This window comes from Microtus pennsylvanicus, chromosome 21 (assembly GCF_037038515.1).
Source record: "Microtus pennsylvanicus isolate mMicPen1 chromosome 21, mMicPen1.hap1, whole genome shotgun sequence".
Taxonomy (NCBI): domain Eukaryota; kingdom Metazoa; phylum Chordata; class Mammalia; order Rodentia; family Cricetidae; genus Microtus; species Microtus pennsylvanicus.
This window is the reverse complement of record NC_134599.1, coordinates 3,647,328-3,662,753: the sequence shown is the minus strand read 5'-3', so window position 1 is coordinate 3,662,753 and position 15,426 is coordinate 3,647,328. Positions and strand designations below refer to the sequence as shown.

The 15,426-nt window shown below is 44.6% G+C and overlaps 1 protein-coding gene across 4 annotated transcripts in view; it reads left to right on the top strand.

Moving 5' to 3' along the window:
* Dpp6 (dipeptidyl peptidase like 6) overlaps positions 1–15,426 on the top strand; it is an 812,759-nt gene that overhangs the window by 528,694 nt on the left and 268,639 nt on the right. For all 4 annotated transcript variants that reach the window (XM_075955602.1, XM_075955604.1, XM_075955601.1 and 1 more), the window contains exon 3: positions 11,142–11,240. In XM_075955602.1, the coding sequence (XP_075811717.1) occupies positions 11,142–11,240 (99 nt within the window). The remainder of the gene's footprint in view (positions 1–11,141; positions 11,241–15,426) is intronic.

Here is a 15,426-nt window from a genome sequence, read left to right as displayed (position 1 = left end):
TCTCACCTTTTAGCAAAATCTCCAGTGAAATGGTAACAAGATTGCTAATAGAAATACTAATAACTATGTTCCTTAGGGTTTATATTGCTGTGAAGAGACACCATGACCAGGGCAACTCATAAAGGAAAACATTTCACTGAAGCTGGCTTACAGCTCAGAGGTTTAGTCCTTTATCATCATGGCAAGAAGCATGATGGCATGAGGAAGACATGTGTGTGGGGGGAAGAAGGAGCTTAGAGTTCTATGTCTGGTCCCATAGGTAGCATGAAGAGACAGTGAGCCACTAGGCAGGCTTGAGTTCTGAGAACTCAGAGGCCACCCACAGTGACACATCTTTCAGCAAGGCCACACCTACTCCAACAAGGCCACGCCTCCTGATAGTGCTAGTCTCTATGAGCCTATGGGACCATTTTCATTCAAATCACCACAATAACACACCGAATAAATTTTGTATTCTCACATTTCCCTTGTAGACTCTGGAAGGGTGGCTGCAACTACAGAAAGAAAGGTCATAGAGTGTCACCAAACAATTTGCTGTCAAGCACTAGAGTCTAATATAGTCTGATTTCCTCAGATACACCAAGAGCTACAATTAGCTTCTCCTTCCTTGGACCTGGATCCCTAAGCAGCTCTTGTGGGGTTATTTGTATAAGACTAGGAGATTAGACACTATTAGTGCTTCCAGGGGGTGTGCTATCGGAGTGTTAAGCAAGCTAGGAAGGGGACATCATCCATCATTTATCAGCAGACGTTGTGCTTTTGTGTGCTGGTCATCAGAAATTTGGAGACAGCAACTTATTGGTCAGATCGGGATACTCTAATAAAATACATCAACTCACGGGCAATAAATAATGGGATTTTTTTTATAGTACTGGAGGGAGAAATTTCAAGTTCAAGGTGCAACTGAGGTTGTTCTCTGGTGGTATTCCCCTTTGCCTTGATGATGGCATCTTCCTCTCTCTCTCTCTCTCTCTCTCTCTCTCTCTCTCTCTCTCTCTCTCTCTCTCTCTCGGGAGTGGTGGGCAGGAGACTGCACATAGAAAGATAAACTCTTCTTCTGCCTCTTTCTCTAAATACAATCACCTCAATATTTAGGGCCCCAACAAACAAATTGTGGATGGGACACCATTCCAGAAAATCAGTTGGCTTGGGTGTCTTTGATGGCCTTAGGCACTAACACAGTCTGCTTTCTCACCTTTAAATGTTGGCACCCACTCTAACTCTAAAAGATAGCTGCTACATCCTGTAAGGACTTGAGTTTGGGCCCCAGATCCCTCATGAAAAGGCCGAGTTGGGTGACATGCTCTTATAATCCCTCACCTGGGGAGGCAGAGGCAGGAGGACCTTGCTAACCAGCCCTGATCTGGGAGGCCCACGTCGGTGAGAGCACCTATTCTATTTTTAAAGTTTGCCTTTCCTTTTATTTCTGTTTATATATGTGTGTATAGTCAAATGCTCATATGTGTAGCTGCCCACGGAAGCCTGAAAAAGGGAATCACATCCCTTGAAGCTAGGGTTACAGGTGACTGTGAGCTATGCAACTTGGATGCTGGGAACCAAACTCAGATAGATTCTTGACAATAATCTTAACTGCTGAGCCATCTCTCGAGCTCAAAGAGAGCCTATTTCAAAGAAAAATGGATGGTGTTCTTGAGGATGATATGCAAGGTTGCCCTCTAGTCTCCATATGCTGCCACACAAATGTGTTTATACACATAAACAGTTGAGAGAGAGAGAGAGAGAGAGAGAGAGAGAGAGAGAAGCCGGGCAGGGGTAAAGACAGTCATTAGTCCTAGAAATTTCTTAGTTTATTTGAAGAAACATTATCAGAAGTGAGATGCTGGCCTTCTTCTTGCTGCCCCCTGCCCTCCTCCTCTATTACAGAAGGTACCAGTTCAGAAGCACTTACAGCTGAGTGGTTCATCAGTCTGATTCAGCTTGGGTGCTAGGTACTCAGCAGCCTTCCTTCATGTCAGACTCCCTGTTCCTTTGAGTCCCAGCTCTAAAGTTTCTGCACAAAGTCAGTTCTTAAGGAGCTCTGAGTCTTCCACGCGTGCCCAGAGGCTACAGTTCTCTGCACCGGAGGCCCCCCGCGGAGCTTTTGTAGGCACCACCATCTCTGTCTGGTTCTGTGGAGATGGCTGGGAAGATGCAAGGTCACACACGGGCTCTTCACAGAGCCTTATGTGGGGCGAACCCCCTGGCCTCTTGCTCTTTCTGATATACGTGCAGCTTCTTGCCTCTCAAGGGCAAATCTCTTAATTTTGCATGTTTTAAAATCTGAAGAAGGCCGGGCGGTGGTGGCACACGCCTTTAATCCCAGCACTCGGGAGGCAGAGGCAGGCGGATCTCTGTGAGTTCGAGACCAGCCTGGTCTACAGAGCTAGTTCCAGGACAGGCTCCAAAACCACAGAGAAACCCTGTCTCGAAAAACCAAAAATAAATAAATAAATAAATAAATAAATAAATAAATAAATAAATAATAAAAAAATAAAATCTGAAGAAGGGGAGACTTTCCTCCAAAGAAGATATAAACATAGTCAGTTAGCAGATCAGCATTAGATGTGGGATAGCATCCACCCATGAAGAAGGAATGCAGGAGCTGGGGGGGGGGGGCTCTCTATGGTTGAAGTTCTTGCTGCCAGGCACAAGGGTTTGAATCTGAACCCCTAGTACCCCCCAGTGCTAGGCAAGTGGAGAGAAAGAGAAGGACTCTGGAGGTTACTAGTCAGACAGCCTGGCCCAAATAACGGTACCCAGGTTCTGTAAGCGAGATCCTGCCTCAAAAATAAGAGAAAGAGAACAATAAAGGAACATCTGGGGCTAGAGAGATAGCTCAGCAGTTAAGGGATCTGACTGCTCTTCTAGAGGAACCAAGTTCAATTCCCAGAATCCATATGGCAGCTCACACCTGTCTGTAACTCCAGGTCCAGGACTACTAACACCCTTACACAGACATACATGCAGGCAAAACACCAATGAACATAAAATAAAAATAAACTATATATAAAAAAGAAAGACATCTGGCATCAGCTTCTGGCCTCTGCATGCACATACATGGGCACGCGCGAGTGCACACAGACAGACAGACAGACAGACAGGCAGAGAGAGAGAGAGAGAGAGAGAGAGAGAGAGAAGTGAATCACAATGCTGTACACTGCAGTATAGGTAAACATGGAAGCATGATGCCTTTTGATGATTTTAAGTTTCTTTTAAAGGCATCAAAACCAGTTTTAATTTACTATTATGATTCCACAACTCTGAGACTGTATTGGACCCACTAAACAGAGACTTGGCAGAGTGAACCGGCATGTGGATTTATTTTACTTTTAAATATAATCATTTTTTCTTTTGCTTTTTTTTTTCGAGACAGGGTGTCTCTATGTAGTTTTTGGAGCCTCCCTGGAACTCACTCTGTAGGCCAGGCTGGCCTCGAACACACAGAGGTCTGCCTGCCTCTGCCTCCTGAGTGCAGGGATTAAAAGCATGTGCCACCACCGTCCGGCTACACTTCCTAATTAATATGTATTTCAATAAAGAGGTAAATAGTGCACACATACACACATATAGCCTACCTGTGTGTGGTAAAATAAAGTCATGGGTACTAAGTAGATGTAAGTCATTAAAAGATAAAGGTCAATAAATAGATTTTAAAGTTTGAATTTGTTTTAAATATGTAGGAAAGTGGATTGAAGGGTCTGAAGAGGGAGGGTTTGGATACTTTTGATGTATCAAATTCAGAAACTTTGTAAACAATAAATGAGACTTTCTTTGTTTTGTGAGATACATAATAAAACTGAAGGCTTAGGCTTTGGATTTCAATGTGGCAATTTCTCAGAAAATTAGGAAACAACCTACCTCAAGACCCAGCAATGCCACCTTTGGGTATATACCCAAAGGATGCTCAATCATATCACAAGGACATGTGCTCAACTATGTTCATAGCAGCATTATTTGTCATAGCCAGAACCTGGAAACAACCTAAATGTCCCTCGAAAATGTGGTATATTTACACAATGGAGTATTGCACAGCAGAAAAAAATAATGACATCTTGATATTTGTGGATGGGTAGATTTAGAAAACATCAAATTGAGTGAGGTAATCCAGATCCAGGAAGACACATATTATATGTATTCACTCATAAGTGGCTTTTAGACATAAATCAAAGAAAAACGAGCCTACAATTCACAATCCCAGAGAACCTAGACAACAAAGAGGACCCTAAGAGAGACATACATGGATCTAATGTACATGGGAATTAGAAAAAGATCTCCTGAGTAAATTGGGAGCGTGGGAAGAGAGTTGAAGGCGAGGAGAAAGGAAGGAAGGGGATCGGAGAAAAATATATAGCTCAATAAAAAAAGAAACAATAAAAAACCTGAAGTTGCTAGTGTTTCAATTAAAAAATACAGTGTGTCTAGTTCTGCTGCTGCGCTGTTAGTTTTCATGGGCGACTTTGAAGATGTAAACTTATAGGGGAAAAACTTTTAGGATAAATTATCATTGTGGGATTTTATAAACTGTGGATATAACCATAAAAATATATTGCAGCAACACTGGAAGTTATTGAAATGAAATAAGCAAAAGCAATGGGGTGGATTGGAAAAACAAAGCTTTCTACATTCCAGAGACATCGGTTGGGCATCTTCAATGTGTGAGGTCTCAGAAAAGATGAAGTCATTGTCCCTCTCTTAAAAAGAAACAGGAAAAGAGCCAGGCTCATACAGAATAAAAGTTTGGAGGTAGTGATGGATTCAGTGCTAACTCTTTGTAGAAGAAAAGGTGGTATGGCCATTATGATCCAGCCCAAAAGAAACATCCGACAGAGGGGCTGAGGGCAGGTTTTCCTATAGCCCCTCTGCTGGCACTCACATGAGGTGAGGTGTCTCAATGTCATTCTTGATTAACCATAGTTGCTTAGTTTTATATCCAGAGCAATTCTGCAGAAAAATACATTTACTATGTTTTGACATCAGTTTCACTGTGTGGTAGGAGAGAGTGCCCCTGGATAGCAGTTGTAGCCCTTCTGTCTGCAGGGCTTCTGTGTAGGTATGAGATGCCACCTTCTTGGTTCTGAGTAGAGCTGGCATAAAATGAACAGTCCACGTTGGCTGGACACTATCTGGGAAAGAGGCTGGAAGCCCCAGGTTCACATTCACTTTGCCGAGCTCTTCCTGTCTGGGGTCTCATTGCATATTGCAAATATTCTCTCCTTATGGTAAGGACAAGAGGGGAAGAGCAGTGTCTGAGGTAGGTGTCCCTGGGTGGGTGTTTGTACTTTAAATAGAGTCTAATTGGGGAGCACTGCTTCCAGTTCATGACAGAATCCGGTGCAGCATGCACAGGCAGAAACACACCAGCAGAGCCTGGGGTAGGGTACTCAGGCAGACACACACTGGCAGAGCCAAGCAGGTACCCTGGGCTCTCACTGAGCCCTTTCCTTTGTGCCAAGCCACGTGTGTTAGGCCAGCCCTCCATGGAACAGGTTGTGCTGGCTCATTGAGTGAGGCCGTTAGAGCACCTGAGGGTAAATAGGCAGCTTCCTTGTCCTCTTCTATCTCCTCCTCCTTCCCTTTACTCTCCCATCTCATTCTTCTTTTTCAGCCTCCCTCCCCTTCCTCTCCCCTTTTCTTCCCCTTCCTCTTTTTCTTCTCTTTTGTTTGATTTTTGAGACAGGTTTTTGTATAAATCTAAGGCTAGCTTTGAACTTACAGCCTTCCTGGCTGAGCTGGTGTTGCAGGTATGAGCAGCCACGTCTGTTCCCTCTGTTCTGAAGTATTTGGAAGGCCATTGTTCTATGTAAGAGAATCCATTTGACTGGGCCTCAGTGTGTGAGTCCCACTGCCTCTGTGGCGCTACCTTCTCCAGCCCTTGTCTCCTTTTGGTTTGGAAACTGAGCACAGCTTTGGAGAAGTCACATGACGTCTCAGTGGCTCCAGTCTCCTTCCCTGCAGTGGCTTTTCTGCCATATTCTATGGGGATCATAACAGGCAGGTGCTATTGATCCTTGAAGATTGTGCGGTAGTGGCCTCCACTGTCCACAATAACAGAACATCACAGGTAGACTCTGGGGAACACTGTCCCCACCCAAAATGGTCAAGAGTGGATGAGACCCCACAGATACCATGCTGCAGATACCAGTGCTTAGCAAGTCCTAGGGATGTGGGAATTATTTCATGTTTTAAAGTCCCTACTAGAGAAGATGTTCCCAACCTTGTCCTATTTAACAGCATCAGTGTCCAAAAACTCTTAGAAAAAGGGGTGGGGCTGAGGAACTCACCTTAGTACTAAACCTTCATGTCTGCATCCCCCTAGGCCATGGGAGACCTGGTAACCCATATGGCAGGTTGATTAGAGGAACCATATACTTATCTAGGATCAAACTAAAGGTTGAGAGAAAATTACTTTTCCGTGAGACATGAATTCCCATGAGGAGACATCCCAAGTTTCAAAGCTCCTAGCTACTTTTCTTGGCCCCAGCTTGAGGCTGACTACCAGCTTAAGAGGGAAGCTAGGTATGTAGGCTTCCCCGTCTTGACTACAGGCATAGAGAAGTTCTAAAGGGACACACTCTGATGCATGGCTATTCTACAAAGCAGCAGCATGAGCTCCTCGCACAGCTGGGATGGAATGGTATCCTTGAAGGAAGCACCAGACAGAAGCCCACAGAACCCAGACACACATACATAACAGGGCGAGAATACCAGTGACTAGGAGAGGCTGGCGTTTGGGGAGTTCCCTGTCCAAAAGCTGGGTTCACTGTGAATATCATCACCTGTTTAGGCAGCAGGCCACATGAGAGCTACTCAAGAGCCGTGATCCAGAAACTGTGTCCAAAACATCAGCATCATTCCTAAGGCCATGCAGTCAGGAGTCTCCCGCAACCGAGGACTCCTGTGTGCTAGAAGCTGGGCCCCAGTATAAGGGAACACCAGCTTCACCCAACGGAAGAAGGTCAAGGAATTCAAATCCCGGAGGAAAATGGGAAACATCATTTTAGTTATATTTAAAAAAAAAATCTGTAGATGTGATTAGAGAAGGCAGAAGATAAGGAAGAGGAACCAGTAATCTTGGAAAAGCTAGTTGGGAATTTTAGGAATTAAAATATACTGATTTACATTTAAGAACTTAGAGCTGTGTGAAAAGGCCATTGGGCACACTGAAAAGCAACAAAATCAGGGAGCCAGGACTGAAGGAGTCAAGCAGATGCGCTCAAAGACATGGAAGCCAGCAAGAGCTGTGGAGGGTGTCTGAGGGGCTACGGCACCAGGCAGCTAGGCATGGAGGACAAGGGAGAGGCGATACTGAATGAGGTAGGTGTTAGAATTTCTGATGTGGAGATTTATTCATTCTTGGACTGTAGATACTACAGACTCTTGCCCCAGATTTGGAAGACGAAGCCCACAAGAGAACATCACCTAACAGAGCTTCTGAACATACTGAGAGAATCTTTCTCCCTCCATCTCGAGCTGCTTCCGCATGTGCTGTCTGCCTTGGCAATAAGCCGTGTCCTCAGAATACCAAACCTGCTGGCAGTTCTTGCCTTGTAGCCTTCCTAGTGTGAATGTTCTTTTGTCGTCTATATTTGGGCTAAGCTGTTCTTTCCTTGGGAAAGTCTTCCCAGAATTCCTCCTTCCATCTTATTCCTGTTGACCGTGGGGTAAACCTGGCAACCTCGAGGCTCATGCACTGTTGCTATTGTGATCTGGTTGCTTGCTTGACTCTGGCTCCCATGGCACTGTGAGCTCCCTGCATTTGGGCTGACCATGACTTATGGACAGACACATCAGTTAGTGTTCATGTCCACCAGCACCTCAAAAGTCACACAGAATGAATCAAACTGTAAGCAGTGGATTACATAATAGCTACTCTAGAGCCCAGAGACACAGCACACAGGAACTACAGAATGTATAGCTGCTTATCAGTTTCCTGCCTAATAGAACACACAAGCACACACGCATACACACACACACACACACACACACGCACAGTGCTTCTATAACAAACTTCCACTATACACATGTCTTTTATATGTTCATTAAAATTTTTAAATCAAAATAAGAGTTTTAAGCTTATTTATTTCATTTTATGTCAAAGTGTGAGTGCCCACATATATGTAGATGCACCAGGTACATGTTTGATGTTCATGGAGGCCAAAACACATCACATTTTAAGCTGTCTTCTTCTGTGGCTTCTTCAGTGGCAGACAGAAAGTCACAAAAGGGATGGGCTTGGCTTGGTTTTTTTTTCTTTTTTTATTGATTTTATTGAGCTATGCATTTTTCTCTGTTTCCCTCTCTTTCTCTCCCCTCCTCTTCTACCCTCTCCCATAATCCCCATGCTGCCAATTTACTCAGGAGAGCTTGTCTTTTTCTACTTCCCATGTACATTAGATCCATGTATGTCTCTCTTAGGGTACTCATTGTTGTCTAGGTTCTCTGGGATTGTGATTTGTAGGCTGGTTTTCTTTGATTTATGTCTAAGAGCTACTTATGAGTGAGTCCATATGATATGTGTCTTCCTAGGTCTGGGTTATCTCACTCAATATGATGTTTTCTAGATCCATCCATTTGCCTGCAAAATTCAAGATGTCATTATTTTTTCTGTTGTGTAGTATTCCATTGTGTAAATGTACCACATTTTCTTTGTCCATTCTTGGGTCGAGGGGCATTTAGGTTGTTTCCAGGTTTTGGCTATGACAAACATTGCTGCTGTGAACATAGTTGAGCACTTGTCCTTGTGGTATGATTTGAGCATCTTTTGGGTATGTACCCAAAAGTGGTATTGCTAGGTCTTGAAGAAGGTTGTTTTCTAATTTTGTGAGAAATCGCCATACTGATATCCAAAGGGGCTGTACCAATTTGCACTCCCACAAGGAATGCAGGAATGTTCCCTTTACCCCACATCCTCTCCGCCATAAGTTGTCATCGGTGTTTTTTGATCTTGACCATTCTTACAGGTGTAAGATAAAATCTCAGAGTTGTTTTAATTTGCATTTCTCTGATAGCTAAGGATATTGAGCATTTCCTTAAGTGTCTTTCAGCCACTTTAGATTCCTCTGTTGAGAGTTCTCTGTTTAGGTCTGTACCCCATTTTTTATTGGATTATTTGTTTCTTTGATGATCAATATTTTTGAGTTCTTTGTATATTTTGGAGATCAGCCCTCTGTCTGATGTGGGGTTGGTGAAGATCTTTTCCCATTCTGTAGGCTGCCATTTTGTCTTTTTGACATTGTCCTTTGTTTTACAGAAACTATTCAATTTCAGGAGGTCCCATTTATTAATTGTTTCTCTCAGTTCCTGTGCTACTGAGGTTTTATTTAGGAAGTGGTCTCCTGTGCCAATGCCCACTTTCTCTTCTATGAGGTTCAATGTGGCTGGCTTTATGTTGAGGTCTTTGATCCATTTGGACTTGAGTTTTGTGCATGGTAATAGATATGGATCTATTTTCATTCTTCTACATGTTGACATCTAGTTCTGGGGCTCGGCTTGCTTTAAGATGTGTTTGGAACCTCGATCGCTCAGTATGTGACCATTGATTGTGTCTCACAGTAAGGACACCTTTGATTGTATCTCATATCAATTCCTAAGACTTTTGTTCACAGTATTCCCACTGAGTATGTAGGATGCCAGTCCGTCCACAAATTCTAATGCTTTTCAGAAATGGTTCCGTGAAAGTCAGGTCGCTTGTTAGTATAGCAGGAGAGAGTAGTTAGGTAAGATGTGGTCTACACAGGGACACATGGATTCTCTAGTGATTTCTGTAATATGTAACATCTGGAGAAGCCAGAAGGAAGGAATTCGAGGTGACTTAATAAAATCTATGAGCTGAAATCCTAAAAGCATTGGGAGATTTGTTCGGAGATTATTCTTTGTTCCATATGCAATCCCCACAAAGTTCCTTGCTATGGTCCACACCCACTACACATTTGGAAATAGAAAAATTTTAAAGGCAAATGGAGTTCCAAAGCAAGCACAATGATGACCCCAAGATGGCTCAACAGCCAGAAATTGGAAAGAAACACAAACTTAACAACCAGAAACCAGATGCCAAAAAAAAAAAATATGACCTGGGGCAGACGGCTTGGATTTCATGCATAAGGACTTAGGTTCAATCTGCTGCACCCATTAAAAAAAATAAAACAGCCTCAAAAATCAACACCACCTCAGTCAACCCCACATTATAACTGAGCTGATGAAATGAAGATCCAAGTCTTTAAGGAAATCCAGTGAATCTAGCATCTTCCAGCTAAGAGGACGGGGAAAGAAGCAGCATTCTAGATAGACAAACCTTTGGATACATCTTTCATAATCTCTTTCTTAGTCAAGTGAAAATAAGAGAAATAACTTAGATAGTCTAGCTTTGGGTTTTCCAACTATTCGCTCAGGCGTCCTGGAGAATCTTGTGTCTTTCCTAAGCAGATAAATGGATTTTGTGGCTGTCATGGAGATAGCCTCTTCTGGGTGGGGGGGGGGGAGCTGAAATCCAGGACACTTTGACCTTTGTAAATAGGATAAAAGCTGGCAGGTTTTCAAACCTGCTCAAGCGGGACCATTAACTGAGCATGTCCTCTCTGGGTGGATATTAGTTCATCCACTCCCTAAGCTTCTCCCAGATGCTTCCAGTCAGGATGGGGAGGGCTGTCCTGGGAGTTTGCATACAGGTATTTGGGGGTGTCCATTGATCGGAACAAGAACTAATCCTTAACCCAAAGATGGCCAGAGACAGGTGACACAAATGGAGGCTGAATATCTTTAAGATGTTTTCTTTGTCCTTCAACTCCTAGCAACCTGCCTGTCTACATGTGACTTTGAGCTCTGTTTTGGATAATATCTTTTCTCTTGATAACCCTTTCCAGCTGTGAGACACATTTACTTCTACTTCCAAGAAAAAGGATGGTGTGTGTGTGTGTGTGTGTGTGTGTGTGTGTGTGTGTGTGTGTAGGGAATTTTACTGAACCATGATGGCCTTCTCATATTTTTGATAGTTTCATTAGAGAAAAGCAAGGCTGGCTTTCATCCACCATCCACAATCCATAATTGTGTTTGACCATGTTCACTGTTTCTGAATGGCTGGCACAGTGGCTTATGCGGTCTTTTACCCACTGCAGTGTTTAACTGTCTCTGTCCTTTCTCTCCAGCGGAAGATACTAGTCTGTCTCAGAAGAAGAAGGTGACTGTGGAAGATCTTTTCAGTGAAGATTTCAAAATCCATGACCCGGAGGCGAAGTGGATAAGCGGTATGTCTGTAGTCCTTAGAGAACCTGGGAGGTCCCTCCCACCCCACTTCCTCTCAGTCATCTCTATGTGGGAGTTTGTCCTCTCTTCCCTTGTGGCAGTGAAGCTCTGCAGAAGGTCTGATCTGTGACTCTGACTGTCAACACATTGCCATCATCAGAGCATGTGACCCTGGGATAGCCACTCCTTACTCTACAGGCTGCCTCACAGACGTCAGCATGGCCTCAGCTCTGTGAGACATGTGTCTGTTGAGGACCCATCCTCCATCATCCTCAATGTGTCCCCTCCCTCCTGGAGCCATTACTTCTCTCAGGGAGATGAAACACGTTGCTAAGCAACAGAGCTTATGGTGCTGCTTATGGAGCATGCCTTCTCCTTGGTACTGGTCTTCTCTGCTTAAGTTCGCTTTCACTCACCTGGGAGCTGTGACCAAGGACTGTGCAGAGATCTGTGCAGATACTGAGAAGCATACCTTCCCTCTCAGCTCCAACCTGGAGCCAATCTCATTTTATAGTTTTGGGGGACTTTTTTCTTAAACAACAAAACAAAAACAGAACAGGGTACAGATAGCGGTATGGTCCTGACTCTTGGCATCCGGGAGGATGACTTTCCTCTAAGGGGGTCTCAAATCCCATGAGCCTGCACTGTTGCCCTCCCTGGCAGGTGGCATCTCTCCTGCTGTGTCCCTGGCTGTGCTTTGCATTGTTTTCCCTTTAGGTAATGCCCTCAGGTTGGCGAGCCTTTCCAGGGCATCAGGTCCAGGCTCAGGGATAGGGTATTCCAGAGAGCAGCAGGTTTCCTGAGAGCCTTATATGGCAGAGGTGGTCTTCAGCACAGTGGGATGGCCACCCACCCGACCCCCAGTTTTGTGCCCTTTGCATTGTAGTGCTTGGTGTGGTATTGTTAGAGCCATTTGTTACCCAATAGCCCTGGGCAGGCTTCCCATACTTTGCCAACTGAAAAAAAGTCAATTAGCAGTCCTCCCACCTTCTAGCTCTTCCTCTGGGCAGTGGTTTCTCTCTTATCTGTACTATGATTGTGGTATTTGTTTTTGACCCCAAGGTTAGCTCCTTCCCTGAGCAAATCAGGATATGGGTGTTTCAAAGTATGTGTTTTGTAAAGTCTTCAGAGAAATGACAAGTGGGGTGTTGGGGGTGTCTGTGGATATAATACGTGGGGACCCAGCACAGGGGGATGGGAGAGCAGAGGTCTCCTGCTGCCTTGGGAGTGAACTTTACTTTCAGTGTTGAAGGTGCCTTAGCATCCTCCCCATCCCCCCCCACTGTGTGTGTGTGACTGCAAGCACCCACACACATGTGCATGTATCAATGAACACATGCAAACATTTGTGTTTTGACTCAGTGTTTGGACAAGTCTGAGCACTCAAGCAGTGCTCAAGGTCAGATCTTGAGAATGTAGCACAGTCTCACTGGGAGCCCAAGGATGCATTCTGGAGAGGAACATTGATCCTAACTCAATACATGCAGAGAGATGGATTCCCGCTTTCTCCCTCTCTGTGGGGAGGCATTTTGGAGACTGTGAGCAGTCTTAAATGGATGGCTAGGGTTTGTTAGATAAGAGAACAGACCTCTGGGAAATGTAAGTCTAAAGCATCAACCTGTGCTAAACTGTGATCAGCAGAACCAAATACAAGCTGAGAGACAATACCCAGAGATGAGAAAGTAAAACACATCCAAACGGGGGCAGAAACAAGCTCAGAGGATATATGGAAGGGTGGAAATAAGGGGTGCCAGATCCAACTCTGGGGCTCAGAGACCACTGGAGGAGAACCTAGAAAGATTCCAGCAGGGGCCAAAAGTAGAGATGTGCACTTTTTTATTAGGTTGCCATGGTTTCAGGCAGCCTACACCTAAAGCAACAGTCTCTGTGAAATGAGCAGGGTGGGGTGGGGTGGGGGTGTTAGTGACTGTGGAAGAGAAGAGGAGGGAAGGGGAAGAAGCGGGGAGGGAAGGGAAAGGAAGGGGAGGGGAGGGAAAGTGAGGGAATGAGAAGGGGAGGGGAGAGAAGGGAAGAGGGCTGTAAACCATGAAACAGAGGCACAGGTTGTATAAGACACTGAAAGTCAGGGCGGTGTCTCTGAGCTGCCCTCCCACCGCTGTCAGCATCCCATGCTGGAAACTTGTTCTGATTGAATGAGAACAGCTGCCTGGAGATGCGCTGACTCCACCCAAGGGAAGCCAGCGAGAGTGCTTTCCCCCAAAGCTGGGGTTAATTTAACCTCCTCCTCTTCTTTTTCTTTACCCCTCTTCTCCCACTTTCTCCCCTCTTTCCCCACTTTCTCCCCTCTTCTCTCTTCCTTTCCTCTCCTCCTCAGGATAATCCCCTGGGTGTCTGGTATGTCTTAACCTCTCCGTAAGTACCTCACACCTATTAAGCCGTTTGATTCTCACAGACTCCACTAGTCCATTTTCAGGTCTGTGAACTGAGGCTCAGAGTGTTTAAGTAGCTCAGCCCATATCCCACATCAACCTCACCTTCTCTGTGCTTACAGACTGCCACACCAGGTGGAATCCGGGTCTCCTGTCTCCAGGACATTTCTCTTGTGCCTTCACCAGCTACCTGTTCTGCTTTTAACCACTGTCTGGGCAGTGAATAGCACAGAGCTACTACCATCTACTGAGCTGGAAGGAAATGGAGACTTTCTCTATTGAGAAAGTAATTTAGATTTTTTTTCACATCAATCGCTGGTATTAACATGTGGCTTAGGTTTAATATTGGAGCTCATGGTCTAGAAGGAAGGCTCTGTTTTTATCATAAGGAAACTATGCTAGGTGAAATTCTTAAGACTGTAGACTTTACTTGGTTCTTTTTAAATAAATTAATAGTCTTGTTGGCAATATAATATTGCATAAGTGATTAAAAGGTAATTAATAGTAAGGTTATAAACCCTAAGCAAAGCTCCATGTTCTCAGAATGGCCATGCTGACAGAAGTTCACTGAGGCGGTGTTTGTGTATCATTATACCAGCTGGGTAATGCTTTGATTTGTGAGTTAATTACAATAGCAATTTTTATTTACTTTATTGTTTCTTAAGCCTACCTTCTCTGAAAGCTTGAAATCTTCTAGAACCCTGAAACTTGAAGAACTTCCTTGTGCTTTTGTTACAATAGAGGAACTAGCAGAGCTGACATGGTCTCTGCTTCCTGGGAGGTCCCTCCTGCCTGCAGGGGAGAGACTGGTAGCAGCTGCATCCTTCCACACACCTGCTGCATTCAGTAACTCCTCATATTTGTTACAGTAACTGCTCATCCTCTCAACCTTTGGGGACAACCCTAGTCACTGTTTTATTGCTGTAAAGAAACACCATGACCACAACAACTCTTGGAAAAGAAAGCCTATTAAAGGGGCTTGTTTAGTTTCAGACTTTAGTCCATCTTCATCATAGCAAGGAACATGGTGGCCTGCAGGCAGGTGCTGGAGACGTATCTGAGAGGTACATCTTGACCCCTGTCAGAGGCATTTGGAACCTCAAAGCTGATTGCCATGACACACTTCCTCCAACAAAGCCACACCTCCTAATCCTTTTCAAATAGTGCCACTCTCTGATGGCATAGCATTCCAATATATAAGCCTATGGGGCCATTCTTATAGAAGCTACTCTGTGCTGTTCCAGGGTTCTGTGACATGGGACAACATTGTGGCTACCACTTCTTTCCAGACTGAATCAGCCCAGTTCTATTCTGCCTGAAGTGATAGGCAGCCTCAAACCTTCCCCTCTCTTCTCACCCCTCCATCCAACATCTTCATCTGAAATGACTTGGGAGAGGTTGCAGCACTCACCCCCTCACCCTGCCTGTGTTCACCCCCTCTTCTAGCCACCAGTGACCTACCCCTCTCTACACGGCCTCTAAAGACGTCATGGGTGGGCTTTCACTGGCTTGAGGAATAATTGTAGGGAACCTCTTCTTTCACCCCTGAACATTTTTGTGCATGAGAATATGCTGATCTTGAAATAAATACATCCTCATTTCTGCTCCCATTCCACACTCACATCTTGACCTTCATCTTGTCCATGTCTCCACTGTCTCTACAGGTCTCCCTGTCCTATACAACCTGGGACAGCTGTCTACCACAATCTTATTCACACTCTACTTCCCTTGCCTCAGTGCCCACTCTGATTAGGCATCTACCCCAGGCTCCTGAACTTCCTCTTGTCAAGGTCACAGA